Raw genomic sequence first — 21,227 nt, 5'->3', positions numbered from 1 at the left:
TCCTTGGAAGGAAAGTTATGACCAACCTAGATAGCATATTAAAAAGCAGAGACATCACTTTGCCAACCAAGGTCCGTCTAGTCAAGGCTATGGTTTTTCCCGTGGTCATGTATGGATGTGAGAGTTGGACTGTGAAGAAAGCTGATCGCCGAAGAATTGATGCTTTTGAACTGTGGTGTTGGAGAAGACTCTTGAGAGTCCCTTGGACTGCAAGGAGATCCAACCAGTCCATTCTAAAGGAGATCAATCCTGGGTGTTCACTGGAAGGACTGATGCTAAAGCTGAAACTCCAATACTTTGGCCACCTCATGCGAAGAGTTGACTCACTGGAAAAGAGTCTGATGCTAGGAAGAATTGGGGGTGGGAGGAGACGGGGACAACAGAGAATGAGATGGCTGGATGGCATCACCAACTCGATGGACATGAGTTTGAGTGAACTCCGGGAGTTGGTGATGGACAGGGAGGCCTGGCGTGCTGTGATTCATGGGGTCTCAAAGAGTCGGACACGACTGAGCGACTGAACTGAACTGAATGGTAAAGAACCCCCCTCCCACTGCAGGAGATGTAAGAGATGAGGATTCGATCCCTGGGTTTGGAGGATCCCCTGGAGAAGGAAATGGCAAACCACTCTAGGATTCCTGCCTGGAGAATCCCACGGACAGAAGAGCCTGATGCGCTACAGTCCAAAAGGTCAGAAAAAGTCAGACACAACTGAGTGACTTAGCATGCATGCACGTAGTCATCGAAGAAATTAAAACAATGCAATCTGTGTGTGTCTATCAGATTGTCAATCTTCTTTTATGAAAAGTCCCAGTGTTTGGAAAGGAGAATATGCACAAATATTGTTGGTGGGAGTGTTAATAAAAGGCACAGCACAGCCTTTCCGGAGGTGTAGGGGTCATAATAAGCCTTGAAATGGTACATATGTTTTGATTCAGAAATTCCACAAGTAGACATTTATCCGTTCAGAATGATGATAAGTGTGGGCAGAGCTTCAGCACTGGAATGTCCCCGGAGGAAGCTGTGGGCACAGTGGCGAGACCTCGGTGCTGGGGCCTGGTTGCCTGGAGCAAGTCCCTCTCTGAGCCTCAGTTTCTACATCTGTAAAATGGAAAAGTATCATAATGATGCCAAAACATTTGGACATATGAAGTGCCTGGCATATAATAGATACCTAGGAAATGGAAGCTTAGTGAGAAAAGCTTAATTGAAATGTAAAAGCACCCAGAAGATATGTACGTTGGCCATCGAGAGAAACAGTATCACAGAGAGGCTCCTAAACACATGAAAAGATGCTCCACCTCATTCCCAATAAGATATGTTCATTAAAATGATGCTGAGACATTTTTCACCCAGAAGATCTGAGAAATCCCAAGTCAGCTGACAGCCTGTGGGGAAATAGTTCACCTCCAGGTGAGAGGGTACCAGATGGGACCACCCTGATGGAAAGCACTCTGGAAACTGCTACTGAAATGACAAACATATATGCTCTAAACCCTGAGATTTCACCTTGGGGGATTTACCCACTTGCATGAAAAGTACATGAAAGGTCATTCACAGTGGCATTAGCTATCAGTGCAAAAGAGTAGAAGCAAAACCCCACCATCAATTAGATTCTGGTTAAATTGATGCTGGGAAAGGTTGAAGGCAGGAGGAGAAGGGGACAACAGAGGACGAGATGGTTGGATGGCATCACTGCCTCAATGGACATGAGTTTGAGCAAGCTCTGGGAGATGGTGAAGGACAGGGAAGCCTGGCGTGCTGCAGTCCATGGGGTCGCAAAGAGTCGGACATGACTGAGCGACTGAACAATAGGCTAAGAAGCCCACCCACAATCCCTCATCCTAGTTGCAAATCCCCAAATATTCTGACATTTCAGGATAATTTTAATCATTTAAAAATTGTCTAATCTTCATTCATCCCAGTGAGTGTGAATATTTGTCAGTTTATCTGCAGCAATTGACTCTGAGTTCATTAAAAGGCACAGCCTTTCCGGAGAGGAGTAAGATGACGGTGTGAGGGTCATAATAAGCCTTGAAATGGTATATATGTTTTGACTCAGAAATTTCACTGCTGCTGCTGCTGCTGCTAAGTCACTTCAGTCGTGTCTGACTCTGTGCGATCCCATAGATGGCAGCCCGCCAGGCTCCCCCGTCCCTGGGATTCTCCAGGCAAGAACACTGGAGTGGGTTGCCCTTTCCTCCTCCAAAGCATGAAAGTGAAAAGTGAAAGTGAAGTCGCTCAGTCGTGTCAGACTCTTAGCGACCCCATGGACTGCAGCCCACTAGGCTCCTCCATCCATGGGATTTTCCAGGCAAGAGTACTGGAGTGGGTTGTCATTGCCTCCTCCCAGAAATTCCACTAGTAGACATTTAAATCTGTTGAGAAATGACCCTGAGCTCAGTCATTTCAGTCATGTCCAACTCTTTGCAACCCTATAGACTATAGCCTGTCAGGCTCCTCTGTCCATGGGATTTCCCAAGCATGAATACTGGAGTGAGTTGCCATGCCCTCCTCCAGAGGATCTTCCTGACCCAGGGATTGAACCCATATTTCCTGCATCTCCTGCACTGCAGGAAGATTCTTTACCACTGAGCTACCTGAGAAACCCGATTGACTCTGAGATGCTATCCCAGATCAGCTGGGATGTGTATGAGTTAGCTACTGCCACATAACAAAGGACCCCAAAAGTTAGCCACTGAAAACTACATTTATTATCTCAGAGCTTCTGTGGGTAAAGAATGTGGGAGCCACGTAGCTGGGTGAACTCACAAAGGTCTCAAAACAGTGATACCCAAGGGAGTTGGGGAGCTGTGAGCCACTCCAGAATCCCTACATCCACCCTGGGTTCTGAGCACCCAGATTATAAACATCTTGCCCATTGGTCCGCTTCCAGTGGGACCAGCTGTTGTCTGTCCCATTTCAGGGGATTCTTGCCCTACACGCATTTACTGTTCCAACAAGGGGCTTGCTGTAGGGCCCTATAGTAGGAGGCCAGGCTGCCCTGGCCCTGAACACAGTTCCTTGCATTGTTCGAGGTGAACTCAAAACTCCCATCACCACTATCTTCCCCGCCAGTGTTGGGAACCAGCAGCTGCTGGGAGAGGCCCTTTAGAGTCCTGACAAGAAGAAATGCGACACAAATTCATATGCATGCAGCCACACTCTGTGGCTTCCCACTGCCCTAGTTCAGTATGAGCCTGGCCAACCTGGCCAAATCAGCAGACAAGGTGCATGCTGCTCCATCCAGGAACCCACACTCAGAACCCCCTGGAGACCCCCCTGTCTGACCCCCAGCAATTCACTGGCATGGGCCAAGAACCTCTGAGGGCCTCACCTGCTTCTGCCTGGTCCCATGGTTCCTCTGAGCAGTCATCCAGAATGCAGGACATGTTTCTGGCCCCAAGGGCCTTTTTCAATTCTAAAATAAAACAGAAACCCCTGGGCCCATGTGGATTAACCCCGTAATCCCCGGGCTTCCATGAATTTCCCAGAGAGGCCACAAGAGGGCAAAGGATGGGGGATGTATCTCAATCAGGAACCCTAAAGGAATGGCTCATACGAACCTATGTCCACACTGGACCCATGGCAGACATTGCTAGCCAATCCTCACACCTTCACTGAGCCTGAATGCGACCTACTCTACCTTCCAGCACAGCACTTCAGACAGACATCACAAATCAATTCAGGATGGAAACCCTGCCCCCAACTACCCACCATAACCCACCCACATGATATGTAAAGCCTCTAGGAATAGAAACTTGTTTTCCTAAATTTTTCTCCCACAGGATAGCCTTTTTCCATTTAAAATGTCCCCTATTCTAAAATAACTGGGTTCTTTTCGTTTGACCATGCACAGAACAAGGAAACTTCTTACCCTTACTTCCTGGCTCCCAGAATTTTGCTAACTCTGACTGCTCTTTCTGCATCCCTTCTTACCCTTTTTTTAAAAGAACTACATATACATATATATGCATTGAATTTTCTTTATCTTTTTTAAATTTTCAGCTGCACTGGGTCTTTGTTGCTATGTGGGCTTTTCTCTAGTTGCAGTGGGTGAGGCTACTCTCCAATTGTAGTGCTCAGGCTTCTCATTGCACTGGCTTCTCTTGTTGCAGAGCACAGGCTCTTGGGCACAGGGGCTTCAGTAGTTGCAGTGCATGGGCTTAGTTGCCCTGAGGCATATGGGATCTTAGTTCCCAGACCGGGGATTGAACCTGTATCCCTGCATTGGCAGGCAGATTCTTAACCACTGGACCACCAGGAAAATCCCTTCTTCTTCTTTGTGTCCTTCAAATCCAGGCCCTCTGGGACACCTCTCCAGGCTATCCACACCATTTCCAGGGCTGTGGTCCGTCCCATGTACCCAGTAACACCCAAGGCCAACAACAGCCTCTGATATCTGCCTCTTCCTCATGCCTGGGCTCCGTCTCCTTGGTTTTTGCATCATTTGCTCCCAGGACCAGGTCCTCAGCCTCCTCTCTGGTTTCCAGTCTGGCCTCTCTTGCCCTCTGCTCACACACTCTCCATGGCTCTCTATTGCCTGCCATGAAATGTCTAAACTCCTCTGCCTGTCATGCAAGGCCCTGCACATCTTCTCTGACAGCCTCCAGCCTCCTCTCCTTCCTTCTGTGTCAGCTGTGGCATTCCCTGAATAACCATTACACATTGCTCATTATCCTGTGAGTACACATGTCTCAGCAGTCACAGGCATTGGGTCAAGAAGGAAGCGACAAGGCATGAGGGAGAAGAGACTATTCAGGAGCCTCTTCCCAGCCCAGGAAATCCTGAGAGGCCTACTCCCAAGTCCAAGTACACTTGGGGCCTCAATGCCAGCTCAGAATAAAACAGGGAGAGATTATTGAGTGAATAAATGTAAATATGTATCCCCAGTTTTTAAATTTTCCCTCCCTCCTTTCATCCTAAGAACTCCTACACATCCCTCACAGCCCCACTCCAGTGCCCCCTCCTTCAGGGAACTTCCATCCCTGTCTCTATAGGCTCTCCCACCCCAGATACTGTCTCTCCCAGTCTTAGCTCTGAGTCGAAAGGCTAGTGTTCACAGGAAGTGAAAGGCAATGGGGATTCTAGGAGTGTATAGTAGACACAGCAAGGAGTCACCAGACTCCCCTGAGCTGTAGGGGGAGGGGTTCACCTCGATTAATCCTCTGGAGCAGGAACCCCCGGACAACATCCTCGTAAATCCCCTCGATGGTCAGGGCAGGGCTGCCCACAGCAAGGACGTCCCCTTCAAACTTAAGCAGCTCCTGGAACCGAAGCAGGTGAGGGGCTGAGCTAGAGGAGTAGGCTGTGTGTGACTGGGTTCCAGCCCCAGCTTTGTCACTGATTAGCCAGGGAAATTTGGGCCTCAGTCTCCTCCTCTTTAAAATGGGCTGCTTGGCTTGTTATTCCCTTGGCTGTTGTGGGGATTGGTGAAACAAAGCACATCACACCTCAGTGGGAACAGTATAGGTTTCCTGCTGGATCCTCTCACAGCCACTTCCCGCCTGACCCCCGCTGCGGACCACTTCCCAGTGCCCCTAAGCCGTGTGTAGCCAGATGCCTGTGACCTCTTCCCTTGGCTACTTCCTACCTTCTTGCTCGCCAAGCTCCAGCCACACTCGCCTTTTCACTGTTTTCCAGCATATCAGAAACAGATCTACCTCAGGACCTAGGCACATGCAAAGAACCCCTCCCCTGAATATGGCTCATGCCTTTAGTTCACTGCTTCTCAAGCATCATCTTCTCAAAGAGAGCCTCCCTAACCACTGAGAGCCTCCCTAACCACACAGTCCCTCTCTGCTTCCTCCATTCTCTGAAGCCTGTATCACCTGCTGATATGTGATACACGGGACCCCATGCCAGTCCTCAAATGGCAGAGATTGAGCAATGTCATGGGAGAAGCAGAGAACATTCTGGAAGCCCAGAAGAGCCATCTGACCCAGCCTCAGGGCTCAGGGAACAAAAATTTTTAAGCATCAAGGTGGCTCTAAGATGCTTGGTTGTTCTGTAGGGCCTGTCCCCCATCAGCTCACCGCTTTGCAGCTCGGCTCCAGCTGGCTCAACACAAAGGGCAGGAAGATGCAGAGCAGCCACCCATGGATGAACGTCCTCTGCGCCGAGCTGCTATCTGACTGGAATTTCTGCATGACACACACAGCGGCTGGTCCCCCAACCACCCACCCAAACAGTCAGGCCCATTGCCATGCCCTCCTCGCAGACTTCACCTTCAGCACACGCCCCCTGACTCTCTCCAGCTGCTGGGTGGCCTGGTCGCAGTCCAGAGTCGTGGTCAGACACTGGTCAGCCAGCTGTAGGAAGGTGGTCACGGCATCAGCCATGAGCTGTGGGAGGAGATGCTGAGATGAGCCTTGGAAATCCATGCTCTTTCTGGGCCCTGCGCCTGCTCAGTTGAACCCTTCTCAGTATCCAGCCTGCCCTGACCAGCTACCTCCCCCCAGGCTCCTTCTTGTCCCAAGATACAGTACCCTTGAGACTTCCTTGGTGGCTCAGACTCTGAGCTCCCAATGCAGGAGGCCTGGTTTGCTCCCTGATCAGGGAACTAGGTCCCAAAGGATGCAGCTGAGAGTTCGCATGGCACAACTGAAGATCCCCATGTGCTGCAACTAAGGACCCTGCGTCCACAACTAAGACTGGGAACAGCCAAAAAGTAAATATTTAAAAACACAATTTAAAAAAGAAAAATATAGCACTGTCTTCCTCTCAGGTCCTGGGCCTCATCCAGTCAGTGCCAGGAGGCCCAGCATGGGGAGCAGAGCGTCGTCCAGGGAGTTCTCCACGACTGAGCCCTCTCGTGCAGTATGCAGACCGAGCAACCGGGCCAGGCAGTACTGGGTCTTCTCAATTTCTGTCTCTCTCACTTACCATGTCTATTAGCAGGTCCCACCCCTTGGCCTTCAAAACCCCTGGCTTCTCTCCACCAACCTGCTCTGGTTCAGACCTCCTTTCTTCCTGCCATGGACAGCCACTGCCCCCCGTGACAGGCAGAGCTTTCTAAAAAGTTTCGAATGTGCTCATGCCCCACTCCTGCTCACACACTTGCTGTGGTTCCCACTGCCCTTGAAAAGAACCCAGCCCCTGCAGCCCCGATACTCAAGGCCCTGATTCATCTGCCTCCCCACCTCTCTGTCATATCTCTCACATCGTTGCCTGCTTTTGAAATCTACAACCCAATGTCTCTTAACTGCTTTCCTTTCCCAAAGGTGGACAAGCTCTCTCACCTCCCAGGGCTTAACCACACTATCCATTACACCCAGGACATACCCTATTCCCATTCCTCCCATGGCTGCCCCAGCCTGGCAGTCCTCTCCTCCTGGAAACTCTCCCAACCCTGGAGGTGGATCAGGTGCCTCCTCAGGGTTCCCATAGCACCTCGGGTGTCCCCATCACAGCCCTGTCCATCAGATGTGGTTACTGCCTGCTCATGAGTTCATGTCTGCGTGACACTGGGAGCCCGGCGAGGGAGGCTCAGGTCTGTCTGGGCTACTGTGATCTCCTCGGCACACACGTAGCACCGGGGCTGCCATCCTTGCCTCGTCTCCTCCCAGCGTCCCACTAACCCTTACCTGCTGTGCGAGATCCTGGGCCCCAAACACGAGGCTCTGTATTCCAAAGAAGCCAAACAGTGCTGCCAGCTGCCCCAGCTGCCCCCGGCTCCTCTTGGCCTCTCGGTAGCAAATCTGCATCAGCTCTGGGTCCCATGGCATCTCCCCAAATGAGTACACCTGCATTCCAATGACAGTCAGGTGAGAAAAACACACCACTGGGAAAGCAGGGCCAAGGGCCTCACGGCCAACTCATTGAAGGGGAAACACAACTGGAAACACATCCCAACTCTGTTGTCATCAAAAACAAAACAAAACACCACACACACAATAAAGGTGAGGTACGGTGTCAGAACTGTACATGGAACAACAGACTGGTTCCAAATAGGAAAAGGAGTACGTCAAGGCTGTATATTGTCACCTTGCTTATTTAACTTATATGCAGAGTACATCATGAGAAACGCTGGGCTGTAAGAAGCACAAGCTGGAATCAAGATTGCTGGGAGAAATATCAATAACCTCAGATATGCAGATGACACTACCCTTATGGCAGAAAGTGAAGAGGAACTAAAAAGCCTCTTGATGAAAGTGAAAAAGGAGAGTGAAAAGGTTGGCTTGAAGCTCAACATTCAGAAAACTAAGATCATGGCATCTGGTCCCATCACTTCATGGAAAATAGATGGAAAAACAGTGGAAACAATGTCAGACTTTATTTTTTTGGGCTCCAAAATCACTGCAGATGCTGATTGCAGCCAGGAAATTAAAAGACGCTTACTCCTTGGAAGGAGAGTTATGACCAACCTTGATAGTATATTAAAAAGCAGAGATATTACTTTGCCAACCAAGGTCCGTCTAGTCAAGGCTATGGTTTTTCCCGTGGTCATGTATGGATGTGAGAGTTGGACTGTGAAGAAAGCTGATCGCCGAAGAAGTGATGCTTTTGAACTGTGGTGTTGGAGAAGACTCTTGAGAGTCCCTTATACTGCAAGGAGATCCAACCAGTCCATTCTAAAGGAGATCAGTCCTGGGTGTTCATTGGAAGGACTGATGCTAAAGCTGAAGCTCCAATACTTTGGCCACCTCATGCGATGAGTTGACTCACTGGAAAAGACTCTGATGTTGGGAAAGGTTGGGGGCGGGAGGAGAAGGGGACGACCGAGAATGAGATGGCTGGATGGCGTCACCGACTCTGTGGACATGAGTTTGAGTGAACTCCGGGAGTTGGTGATGGACAGGGAGGCCTGGCGTGCTGTGATTCATGGGGTCGCAGAGAGTCGGACACGACTGAGTGACTGAACGGTGTGATGGACATAAAATGGTGAAACTTGAAAAAAATGATAATGCGGTGATGGTGCGACTGAGAGGAAATGGGCACACCCAGCCCTTGTGCCACCAATGCCATCACCTGATGTTCTCTTTGTGATAGATCCTGGGGCTGCAAAAGTGGAATAATCCAAAGTGGTATTTTCCCTCAAATTGCTCACGCAAAAGTTGGAGGAGACAGAGTTTAGACAAACAACTATAGTATTGGGTAAATGCTCACATGAGAAGGGAAGCATAAGCAGCTGCAGCTGCAGAAAGGACCAGGGAAAATTTCTGGAGGAGGTGACTATGAAATGGAGATGTGAAGATTAATAAAGTGAGTATTAGTGTTAGTCACTCAGTCATGTCTGACTCTTTGAGACCCTGTGGACTGTAGCCCCCAGGCTCCTCTGTCAGTGGGATTCTGCAGGCAAGAATACTGGAAACCTCATTTAAAATGAAGTCGTGGGAGTTCCCTGGCAGTCTAGTGGTTAGGATTTGGCACTTTCACTGCCATGGCCCAGGTTCAATCCCTGGTCAGGGAACTGAGATCCCACAAGTTGAGTGGCTGGGCCAAGTAAATAAATAAAATGAACCCATTAAGCCCTAAAGGGAGAGCTCTCATGCACTGCCACTCCTTGCCCTCTGCCCTCCCCTCCAAACAGGGAAAAGAAAATTACTGCTTTACCACTCCCACAGGAGGAAGATTTTCTCCTCACCCAGTAACAGTCCCAACCAATGAGAAACTACCGCCACTCAGCCAATGAGAAAGTGTCACCATCCTGAACTCCTGCTTTCCTTCAAAGTCACCCCTCCCAACTTCCTCCTTTTTCTCTATAAAGTAACGTTCCTCCACTTTGTCAGGCTTGCCTATGGTTTTGCCCTAGCTTGCATGTCCCAAATTGCAATGTGGAGGCTGTCTCTCTCTCCCTAAAATGTTTTGTTGGTAAAATAACTGGCTGTTTCATTTTAAAGGTCAGCAGACAATGAGTCGAATGTTTCTTGGCATATAGTATGTTCTCATTTCATATCAGAAGAACTGAGCTGACCTGCATAGAGCAGAATTCTGTCTCAGGAGATGGGGTGGGCTGTGGCCAAACAAGTGAATGAGAGCTTTTCAGGAGGAAGAGTTTTCAGGTAAGTTTTCAGGTAACATTCCAGATGAATGTTACTAAATCACTAATCTTTTCCTCTTACTCCTCCTCGCCCATCATGGCCTACCTGAGTAAAATGCAGCCTAGAAGAAAGTTCGGAGATTTTCAAAAGATGATTTTCAAACAAGAAAGATGCAAGGTTCACGTGACTCTTCCATAAAGATAAGACACTGCCCATAGGCCCGATGAACCCAGAGCCCCTGGAGCTCACCTCCTTCCGCAACTGGGTGCTGGAGGAGCTCCCACGCAAGAGGCGTAACAGGCGGTCCATGCCCTGGGTTAGGAGGGTCCTCACCGCTGCGAGTTCGGCTTCCACAGTACTCAGCAGTGTCTGCGTGATCTGGGGCAGCTGTGCATCCACCTTCCCGCGCAGGCATGACTCCAGGGGGCCCTGGACCTCGGCTGCGAGTGGAAGACACTGGCCTGGATCTCCTCCAGGTGCTCAGCAAATGGGAGAGGGCAGGGGGAAGGTGTGCGACTATTTGCTCAACAGGGTGAGGAAGATGGGAGCGCGGACTCTGAGCATCCTCCTCTACCCTATTTTACAAATGAGAAAATTGAGGCTTCGAGCGCGATGAGGATCAGCTCAAAAGTCGCACACTGGGAGGCTGAGTCCGGATTCCCGCCCAGTTCTCTTTGTTACTGCGCTGAGCAGGAGCCATCTCCGCTGTCTGACCGGATAACCCACAGCCCGGGTCAGACCGCTATTGCCAACGCCTCGGCCCCTCTTCCTACCCAGTCAGGGTCTGGAGTCCCACCCTCTGCATCCCTACTCTCCCCCTTCCCGCGGTCCCGCCCTTCCTCTTGACCCGGCCCTCGTCTCGCCCCACCCTCAGCCTAAACCTCAAAACCGCGTCCATTCTCCCACTTCGGCCCCGCCCTTTCCTTGTCTGGCCCTGCCCCTGCTAGGTCTCCGGGTTCCAGATCATCCGCCCTCACGCCTTACACACAACCAGTTCCCCTTCTCTCTCTAGGGCTCCCAGCCCCGCCCCGCCCACTCAAGCCCCGCCCCAGGCCACGCCCCCGAGCCGCACCCTTCAGCCTCGCAGCCACGCGCGCCCGCAGCCGCAGCATCTGATCCACGTCTGGGCGGATTGTCTTCTCCAGGGCCGCGAGCAGCTCGTCCTTTTCGGGCTGGAAGGCGCGGAGCCCCGCGGAGGCCCCAGCCAGGACTGCAGCGTGGACGGCGTCCAGGAGCTGCTCAGACCAGCGAGGGGACCCCACAAGGGCCAGGGGCGCGGTAGACCGCCGAGACGGGGCGGGGATGAAAGGGACGGAGAGACGGAGATAGGCACAGAGAGACTCGCAGAGAAACTGGGCACTCAAGTCCGACTCCGATCCTCCTCCTGGCCTCCCGAGCGTCCCTACTCCACCTCGACCCTGTGCCTACCTTGGTCCAGGCCCAGGCCCGGGCGCGGCCGGCTCCTCGCAGGCCGGGCAGGGTCTGGGCTCGCAGCGCTGGCAGCAGCTCCCGCATCAGTACCGAGGTCAGCACCTGCAGGAGAGGTGACCATGGGTGCTTCGGTGGGCCGAGAGGGGTCCTGGGGGTCCCGGGTGCGGCCTGGTGAGGCACTGACCTCAGCGTCGGAGCCTAAGGTCACGTCGTCGTTGCCAAATTGGCCGTGTTGTTGCCGGTAGAGCCGTATGGCATCTAGGAAGGCACGGGCTGCCGGCGCTTGACTTCGCTGCAGGACTGAGGGGGCGACTCCTAAGTGTCCACCCATCCCTCCCCTGCTCTCCTCAGGCTGCCTGGCTCCCCACCACTTCAGGAGGAAGCCCTCCACCTCCTCGGCAGGTTCAAACAGCTAGGTCAACCACTTCCAGACCTTTGCACAAAGAATTGCCCTCTGCAGGAAGCACACCTCCCTAAGACCATCATCAGCCCATAAGCGAGCTTTATGTTTTGTTGTTCAGATGCTCAGTCGTGTCTGATTCTTTGTGACCTCGTGAACTGTTAGCACGCCAGATTCCTCTTTCCTCCACTATCTCCTGCAGTTGGCGTAAATTCCTGTCGATGCTGATGCCATTTAGGAAAAGACATCCCCTACAAGCAGTTACCACCCAGGTCCCAAGGCAGTCTCCGATTGCCTCTCCAGTTAGGTACCTTTGTTGAGTCAACAACCTGGCCAACTGTATGTGTCAATTCTGTTCCTCTTCTTGACCTGGCTGGTCCCTCATCTTTTTGAGACTCCAGCTTTGACTTCCCCTCCCAGATCCCCAGGCTAAGCTCCCACAGGCCTGTGCCCTCATCACAGCCCTGGTCATGCATAATTGCCTGTTTCCCCTCTGTCATTTCCCACAATCCATTTTATAGATAAGGAAACTGAGGCTTGGAGAGGATTCCACAGCCTGCAGGAGCAGAGCTATCTGACCCCAGATTCTGCACCCCACCACTGCCTGCCCTTTGCCAGGACCCACCTGTGCCTCGAAGTCGGATGCCGCCCTGCAGGGCTAGTCTCCAGGCACGCTGTGCCTCCCCTGTGGCTGCAGAGAAACAGAGGTGCTGGCGGAAAGGATGCTGCAGGAACAGGGGGGAGCTAACAGGCATTTCCAAGAGGGGATCAGGCTCTTCCTGTGTATGGTCTCCTGAAAGCAGAGAAGCTGGCATGTTCATTTATTCCCTTCATTCACCATGAAATGCTTGTGTGTGTGTGAGCTCAACTGCTCAAGTCGTGTCCGACTCTTTGTGACCCCATGGACTGTAGCCCACCAGGCTCCTCTGTCCATGGAATTTTCGCAAGAATACTGAAATGCTTAGATCAGGTCAGTCCCAGGAGGAGGTGTGCCCAGGGCAGATATTAATAATCTGTCTCAGCATTCTCAACACAGTGGCCTGGGCAACCACCAACAACTGTCTGAATTGGCATGTGATCTGAGCCCTGCTTGCTGGAGGGTGCTGGAGTCAGCTAGGCCCAGATTCATACCTTGTGAAACCATTTTCTAGCTCTTTGCACAGATTTTCATCACCCTAAAAAAACCCCTCAGTTTTCTTATCTGTAAAATGGGCTTAAAAGTGATACCAATGACCTAGAACTATTGGGAGGACAAAATTGAGTGAATTTATTTCAATTAATTAAATTGGTGGTGGTTTAGTTGCTAAATTGTGTCTGACTCTTGTGACCCCATGGAGTGTAGCCCACCAGGTTCCTCCGTGCATGGAATTTTCCAGGCAAGAATACTGGAGTGGGTTGCCATTTCCTTCTCTATGGGATCTTCCCTACCCAGGGATCAAACCCAGGTCTCCTAGGCTGCCTGTGGTCTCTTGCACTGCAGGCAAATTCTTTAGCAACAGAGACACCAGGGAAGCCCAGATTAATTAAATTGGGATCTTGTAAATCCTTAAGTGTTTTGTTCAGATTTCCAGAGTGATATATATAAACTGCAGTAAAATACAATAATGCAGAGACAAGTGGACATTCCTCATCATGCAGCCCTTTAATCGCAGTCCCCAGCGATGATAATAACTGTTAACAGTTTGGGAGACATTACTCCAGATTTTAAAATCTGCAGAAAGCTGTACGGGATGCATTTTTTTTAACAGGGTGGAGTTTTCTGATGTATAACTGGCCTTTGGCTCCTATGTATTTCTGGGATACCTTCAGAGGCTGCACAGATTTCCTTCCTAAGGGTTAGGCCATAGTTGATTTAATCAACCCCAAAGGATGAGTATTTGGGTGGACTCCCATCTTTTCAACATCATCAGCATTTCTGAAGATGGTTTTTGTTGCTCCATCTTTGCATCATGAAGCAGCAGAATAGCTCTGCAGTGAAGCAAAGGGTGTAATTCTGGCGCTATCTCTTATGGTATGGTAGTCCTTAGCCACAGTGTCCCCTTCTACGAAACGGGCTGATTAGTGATAGGACTGCCTCCTGGGCAGAGTCAATGAGATGATGCAGGCTCTCAGTCAGATGCATGCCAGCCACTTATGTTGCTCCTTACTGTATTCAGAGAGAGGAGGAGGAGGAGTGGGGAGGAAGGGGAGGTGAGGGGAAGAGAGGTTGGAGGGGCAGGAAGAGGAGGAGGATGGAGGAAGGGAGTAAAGGCAGGAAGGCGGGAAGGAGAACCCTCCTGGAAACACTAAACTGAACAATTAGATTCTTAACAAGTCTGTACAGTTTTCCTGCCCACCACTGTCCATCTCTCCACATGCTTGCTGACACCAGATTTTTATCATTTTTACCCTTTGCTGCTGATTCTGGTTTAGTGCCCTAACTCCTTCACGCTGACTAGAGTGGGTGTTTCTCTTCCAAGAGACAGAGTGCTCACCCAGAGGCAATGTGGCCCCTAAGGACACTTGGCAATGTTTGGAGTTATGTTCGGTTATCACATTTGGGGTGCAGAGTGCTATCGGCGTCTGGTGGGTGGAGGCCAGGGATACTATTTAACACCCTGTGGTGCATAGGACAGCCCTCCCTGCAAAAAAAATGATCTGGCTCCAGTATCACCAGTGCAAAATTAGAGAAAGCGGCTTTTGCAGTCCCCAGGAGCCTTACTTGAGGAGTCTGGGCAGAGAGCATCCAACAGGCGGAGGTATTCACGTTGGGAAGTCAGGACTGTGTACCCCGTCAGGGTCGTGGAGCCCAGGGGGCGGTCCCCATTTTCATATTCCTGCAAAAGGCATCCAAAGAACTGTCTTGGGACAGGTCTGAACGGTGGCTTCTATGTCCCAGTGTGGGATCAGGGGAAGATTTGGGGTTAACTGGGGTTAACCCACCTCCCTGCCTCCACCCTCCCCCCTTCCCCATAGTGGAGCACCCAGTACCCACTGTGTGTTAGGCCAGTCCGAAGTGCTATATGAGGACTATCTAATTGAATCCTCATGCCCCCATGTGGCATAGACCATCATCACCCCATTTCACAGAGGTGAAAACTGAGTCCCAGGGGGACAAGAATTCCCCAGCTGGGAAGCAGGACACAAGTGGGATATGCAAAGGCCCCGCATGGTTTCAACCTCACTCTGCTGATGACCACAAGTGAGTCCCTACCCTGGCCTGGGCCTCAGTTTACCCCAGCAGGGGACAGTTGCCCATCCAGGGGCCAAGCACACAGATGACCTTGATTCATATTTGATGACTGAAGAAAGGAGCGGGGTATGCTGGGAACTGGACCCCAAACCCACGCTGGGGAGAGTGGGATTGAGAGGTAGAGGGACTGGAAGCCACTCACTCACCTCCCTATGGCTGAACCACTCGAGGCGGCCATCCCCTCGCAGAACACAGAAGGTTGGCTGCCACTGGGGTGGGTGACCCCGCAGCTGGGTCAGGGGCCCTCGGTGCTCACGGACTCGGGGTAGCTTCTGGGGGAGGATGGGCAAGCAGATGTCAGGAGCATCTGGCAGTGTCCCAGTGCCCAAATCCCCTGGCCAGCTCGTGCCGTGAGCTGGGTGCCCCCAAGTACAAGGAGCTTGGGAGCTGCTGTTGCGATGTTTTATTCATCACACACGCTCACAGCATTCACTTCCAAATACAAATGGAGGTGGACACTTTTGTAATCTCCAATTTACTTGCAAGGGGATCCCCCCCAATTTGAGCTTCAGATGAGACCCCAGCCCTGACCAACATCTTGATTGCAGCCCGTGAGAAACTGAAAGAAAGGACCTAGCGAAGCCCCATCTAGATTCCTGACCCACCGTAATTGAGATGATAAATGTGTGCTGGGACGTCCCTGGTGGTCCAGTGGTGAAGAATCCGCCTGCCAACGCAGGGGATCTGGGTTTGAGCCCTGGTCTAGGAAGGTTCCATGCCATGGGGCAGCTAAGCCTGGCACCACAACTCTCAGCCCACATGCTCTGAGGCCCATAAGTCTCAACTACTGAGCCCGCACACCCTATACCCCCACCCTGCAACAAGCAAAGCCACTGCAACGAGAAGCCCATGCGCTGCAACTTAAGAGCAGCGCCTGCTTGCTGTAACTAGAGAGAGCCCGCACATTGCAACGAAGACCCAGGACAGCCAAAAATAAATTAAAAACATTTTTTAAAGATAAATGTGTGTTGTTCGAAGGAGTGATTTTGCAGTGTATTGTTACGCAGCATAGCTAACTGATCCGGGTGGGATTGCTAGATCATGGAACGGGTGTTAGCTTAAGTTTATGAGAAATGGCCAGGCCTCTGTCCACAGGCCCCTCCCTCAGGCAGGATGGGACATTAACCTGTTTCGTTTTCTTTATTGCTCATCTCACTACCTGTCCACCTGAATTGTGTTGCCCCACGACTGGGTCCCAGAGGGGTGCGTGGTGGATAGTTGGCAATCGGTAAATATTTGATGACTAAATAACCAGCATTTGTGATGTTTTAATTCTTTGGTAGAGTAGTGGGAACTAAGATGTTTGTTAAAGGATTCTCCATTCCTCTTCCTAGGTCTGACATTTTTCACAGCAGTATTGTTAAAATGTTATTATAGAAATGATATACCTAATGCAAATAGATAAAAATAAATGTTAAAGAAAATGTTCCAACTGAAGCGAGAGGAAATCCCTCCATGCTGCTTGAACCCTGACATCAGCTGTGCCCTGGCCAGGTGGCTGGGACCAGCAGGCGGTGGAGGGTGCAGGTGGGGGCAACACCCAGACACCGTGGTGCCCAAGCAGGACAGGTGGCATCCCAGGTGGGAATGGGCTCTGTGTCCACAGTACCATGGAGCCCCGATCCCAAGGCAGACACAGCTAGGAGATGGGGTGTCCAAGAGGAAATCTCAGAGCCCTGCTTGGGACCGATGACCCAGTGTCATAAGGACTGTGGGCTCTGGGTTCCAATCTCGCCTCTGCCTCTTGCTGGCACTGTGACCTCAGGCAGATCACTTCACCTCTCTGTGCTTTGGTTTCCTCAATGGTCAAAGACTCATCTTCTGAGGCTGGTGAAGATGGAGTAAGTTGGGCAGGGCACATGGAGATCCTGGGCACCATCGTCCAGCTCAGAAGACATTTGGAGCTGAGAATGGGCAGCTCCAGGCTCTTTTGTTCCATTGACACACTCCTCCTGAGCCCCTACTAGGTGCAGGCACCACATGGGCACAAGAAGTAAGGGGGAAGGGGAAATAAGACTTGAACCCTGTCCTTACAAAGTAGACAAGTGGAGGAGGCAGACCTGTGACCCTGGAGCTGTGCTGGAGAAGCAGACAGACGGGGGGTTCCAGAGGAAGTGTCCAACTCAGGCAAGGGTAATGGAATCAAGGAAGGCTTCTTGGAAGAAGTAGCAGCCGAAGTATGGGATGGAATAGGGAGGCTGGCACGTGAAAAGGCCTGGGGGTCCAATGGGCATGCTGTGCCTTTGGGAACTACACTCAGCCAGGCCACACCTTTTCCAACTTCAGGGCTTTTGTATTGGCTGTGCCCTCTCCCAAAATGACCTTCCGATGTGGGCTCCAGAACGCTCTGGCTGTCTCATCCTTTCCATCTCAGCTCAGAAGGGCCCTCCTACACCCCAGCTTCCCACCCTCAACTCCACCTTTTATTTTGCCTTCCTAGCACCTATTGGGGGTTATCCTGCATCATATGTTAACTTGATAACTAACTTGTCATTTCTCCCAATTAGACGGTGAGGCCTGGAGGGCAGAGGGAGACCTCTCCCAGTTACTGCTGTGTCCCCAGCTTCCCTGGTAAGGCTTCCCAGGTGGCGCCTGGGTGGTAAAGAACCTGCCTGCCAATGCGGGAGACATAAGGGATGTGGGTTTGATCCCTGGATTGGGAAGATGCCCTAAAGGAGAGCATGGTAGCCCACTCCAGTATTCTTGCCTGGAGAATCCCACGGACCTGGTGGGTTACAGTTCATGGGGTCGCAAAGAGTCGAACATAGCTGAAGCAACTTAGCATCACCCTGCACCCCAGCATCCAACCAGGGATGTGGCAGGCAGTTGATGCTTAGTGAATGTCTGTTCAAAGCATGAATCTTTTTTCTCTTATTTGTATCCTTTCTGCCCTCAAACTCCTCTCCCAACCAGTCTGCCACATAACACTGAGCAGAGTTCCCCGTGCTATATAGCAGGCCCTTGCTGGTTTTCCATTTTAAATAAAGCAGCGTGTACCTGTTCATCCCAAACTCCCTGACTCTCCCTTCCCCCATCCTTCCCCCTGGCAACTGTTAAGTTCCTTCTCTAAGTCTGTGAGTCTCTTTCTGTTTTGTAAGTTCATTTGTATCATTTCTTTTTAGATTCCACATATAAGGGATATCATAGGATATTTCTCCTTCTCTGACTTCACTCTGTATGACAATCTCTAGCTTCATCCATATGGCTGCAAATGGCATTATTGCTTTCCAAGAATGAATGTTTTAATAGTCACCCTAGGTCATGGCTCCATCTAGGGCAAAGGTGTGAAGAGGGCCCCTCAAACAAATGGCCCCCCAGCCTTGCCTGCTCTGCACCCCCTCCCCCCTTGTGGCACCCACTTTGCTATGCAGCAGTTGGCATCTGGCTGGCTCCTGGGGGCCCAGCTCTCTGGAGATTTGCCGCAGGACAGAGGCTGCCAGCTGCCCGCGGTAGCAAGGCAGGAAGTTCCTCAGCAGGGTGTCCACCTGGCCTGCAGGGACAAGAGGATGTTGAGGTGGCTGAATCAGGTCCTCTCAACCTGCCTGAGTGGAGGCCAAACAGGCAGAGAAGCTACTTATGGATTCCTACCCACACCCCAAAGCTTTCCCGAAAGACAGGCTCCAATTCCATTCATCCTTAACCCTCCGCTACCTGTTTTTATCCACAGGGAGGTTGGTGGGGGGCAGGGGAGTTAAGGGACTCAGGCTTAATTTACAACCGATGTACAACACACCTTAATTGTATAAATCACAGGCATTAATGTGTCTGGAGTGCTGTGATTCATGGGGTCGCAAAGAGTCGGACACAACTGAGCGACTGAACTGAACTGAACTGAACTGAATGAGTCTGATACATGTACACGCCTGTAAAATCATCACAGATAAAGAACAGATCATTGCATCCGAAAATTTCCTTGTGCCTCTTACCTGAGGAGACTATCAAAATCTTTAAAAACCTCACCCAGCACAAGGGAACTTTCTGGGGTGATGGACGTGTCTTGTAGCCCGATCTAGGAGGCTACAAGTGTTAAAGCGCTTCCAGCTGTTCTAAGACGTGTGCACTTGACTGTGTCTACAACACATCCATCGAGCAGACTGGAATGTGGATCTAATGACTGGAGCGTGAGCAGCAGTTCTGGGTCAGGCGGTGACCTCAGGCACAGAAGGCACGCATGGCAGAGCCACGAGATGGGAGGGGCTGGGCTGTCTATCCTCAGCCTGCCTCCCACTGTCCCCCTCCATGCCGCCGTTGTTTAGTCACTCAGTCGCGCTCAACTCTTTTGCAACCCTGTGGACTGGAGCCCGCCAGGCTCCTCTGTCCCTGGGATTTCCCAGGCATTGCCATTTCCTTCTTCAGGGATTCTAACCCTCTCTAAGAGAGAGAATAAATATCTTGTTTAAGCCACTACAGAAAAAAACTTCAAAACTCTGCAGAGTAGCTTATTGAACCCATTCACATAATGATGTCTTGACCTCGTTTCCTGGTCTATGTGAGACCCCCACATCCCCAGCGCGACACAGTGAGTGCTCAGCTGCAGGTACGGAGTGTGAACAACACTGGCCCTTCTTTGTCTCAAAGAAGAACTGTGACTCAGTCCCTGAGGTCCACACAGAGAGGCCTATCGATCCCTGCCCACCTAAGAGGATCCTTCTACATCTGGCCAGGTTAGGGGCACCTCCCTCCTGGCCCTATGCCCCCCAACCTACAACTGAACCCATGGCCCAAGTAGGATTACCACATTTAACCAAATAAAAGTACATGACACCAATTAAATTTGAATTTCAGGTAACTAAGGAATACATTTTTCAGCACAAATATGCCCTCATGCAAAATCTGAGACACACTGATACTAAAATAAGTACTCATTGCTTTTCTAGAATTCACATTAACAGGACATCCTGTGTAGCTGACAACCCCTAAATCCCACCTGCCAACATCGGGCTCCTTCCCACCTCACTCACCCTTCAGGTGCTGCTGCTGCTGTTTGTCCAGGGGGCTTGAGGGGCGCCCGCCCATCCTGCTGCCACCTCCTGGGCTCCACTAAGTGAAGTAAACACCCCTCTGTTCCCCACAACGCCCCAGGTTCCTCAACTCAGGGGCCACCCTGGGAGCAAGGTGACCCAAGGGGCCCGAATGCTGCAAGACCAGCCGCCTGGGATCCACAGCCAGAGCAGTCCTGGTGTGTGTGTGCGTGGGATGCCTGCTCCCCACTCTGCCTTGCCCCCGGCCCCACCTGCCTCACCCTGCACCTGCACCTGCACCTGGGCCAAGTTCCCCAGAACTGGTGGTTTCTGTAGGGGCTGCCCCAGGGTGCGGGTGGAGAAAAAAGACCTAGCTGGCCTTGGAGGGTGGAGGAAGGGCAGATATCTGGCAGCACATGAGAGCAACTGTTAGTGTGGAGAGGGCAGGGAAACAGGGAGAAGGCAGGGATAGGGCATCTAAATCATGTACCTATCCCCTCGTCTGTACCCATGCGGGGTGATTCTGGGGCCCAAAAGGATTTAGGCCTAGTCCAGCCCCAGGTTGGGAAGACAGAACTGGACACCTCCAGTCCTGGGGTCCGTGCTAGGGCAGGAGTAGGTGGGGTGCCACTGTTCTGCTGTAGACAGGTGGGACATGTCCCTTCAGATCCTGCTTTACCTGTCTGCAGCAGAGGACTGTGTTGAATTAGTTGGGTCTTCTTACCCCTTCACCTGTTTTTCTACTGCCTGGCACAAAGCAGTCCTCAGTGTTTGGCAACAGAAGGAAGAGAGGGAGGGAGGGAGGAAAGATAGAAAGGCAGAAAGGGAGGAAGGAAGGTCTACATTTCAAACTGAAATGTGATCAGATGGGGTTTTCACAGGATTTCAGATGAAGAAAGCATCAAATTCCAGTGGGTGCAACATGGACGTGACAGTTGGAGCATAAGCAGCCACTTTGGACCATGAGGTAAAACTCACATGATGACAATGGCACAACTATGATGTCAGTTGCAGAGTCCCCGAAGATTTCCTGACATTGCTCCACCATTTCTGGATGGCCTCCCTCCAGAGCAAAAGCTAAATCTCCATTGTGTTTAAACCAGGAATATCTGACTGTTCAGTTCAGTCACTCAATCATGTCCGACTCTTTGGGACCCCATGAATCACAGCACGCCAGGCCTCCCTGTCCATCACCAACTCCCGGAGTTCACTCAAATCCA

The 21,227-nt window shown here is 51.3% G+C and overlaps 1 protein-coding gene and 1 non-coding gene across 3 annotated transcripts; one reads left to right on the top strand and one right to left on the bottom strand.

Moving 5' to 3' along the window:
* Nucleotides 1–771: 771 nt before the first annotated feature.
* NIBAN3 (niban apoptosis regulator 3) lies at nt 772–21,165 on the bottom strand. Of its 2 annotated transcripts, none has more exons than XM_088839167.1 (15): nt 20,008–21,165; nt 18,406–18,536; nt 15,193–15,318; nt 14,516–14,630; nt 12,440–12,607; nt 11,599–11,714; nt 11,412–11,516; nt 11,056–11,218; nt 10,233–10,423; nt 7,587–7,745; nt 6,228–6,344; nt 6,036–6,143; nt 5,156–5,267; nt 3,338–3,421; nt 772–1,101 (listed from the first exon to the last, which is right to left on the bottom strand). In XM_088839167.1, the coding sequence occupies exons 1-15, from the start codon at nt 20,060–20,062 to the stop codon at nt 995–997; spliced, it is 1,857 nt and encodes a 618-aa protein (XP_088695293.1). In that variant the 5' UTR covers nt 20,063–21,165; the 3' UTR covers nt 772–994. The 2 variants fall into 2 exon arrangements, with proteins under 2 accessions (XP_088695293.1, XP_088695294.1); XM_088839168.1 differs by lacking the exon at nt 772–1,101 and adding an exon at nt 1,110–3,119.
* Nucleotides 9,341–9,412, top strand: TRNAE-UUC (transfer RNA glutamic acid (anticodon UUC)). Its single transcript has one exon. It is a non-coding gene; the product is annotated as a tRNA-Glu (tRNA).
* Nucleotides 21,166–21,227: the final 62 nt, after the last annotated feature.

The sequence above is a fragment of the Moschus berezovskii genome, chromosome 8 (genome assembly GCF_049115385.1).
Source record: "Moschus berezovskii isolate FMDL1 chromosome 8, NW_MosBer_1.0, whole genome shotgun sequence".
Classification (NCBI taxonomy): Eukaryota; Metazoa; Chordata; class Mammalia; order Artiodactyla; family Moschidae; genus Moschus; species Moschus berezovskii.
The sequence above is the reverse complement of the archived record's forward strand: the minus strand, read 5'-3'. Positions and strand labels throughout refer to the sequence as shown.

Bases quoted from the DNA above. Each gene is read 5' to 3' on its own strand.
- NIBAN3 (XM_088839167.1), bottom strand. From the start codon at position 20,062: ATGGGCGGGCGCCCCTCAAGCCCCCTGGACAAACAGCAGCAGCAGCAC. The intron at 18,537-20,007 runs GTGAGTGAGGTG...TTGTCCCTGCAG, and splicing joins GCAGCAGCAGCACCTGAAGG to GCCAGGTGGACACCCTGCTG. The intron at 11,715-12,439 runs GTGGGTCCTGGC...TCGCCCCCTCAG, and splicing joins CATCCGACTTCGAGGCACAG to TCCTGCAGCGAAGTCAAGCG.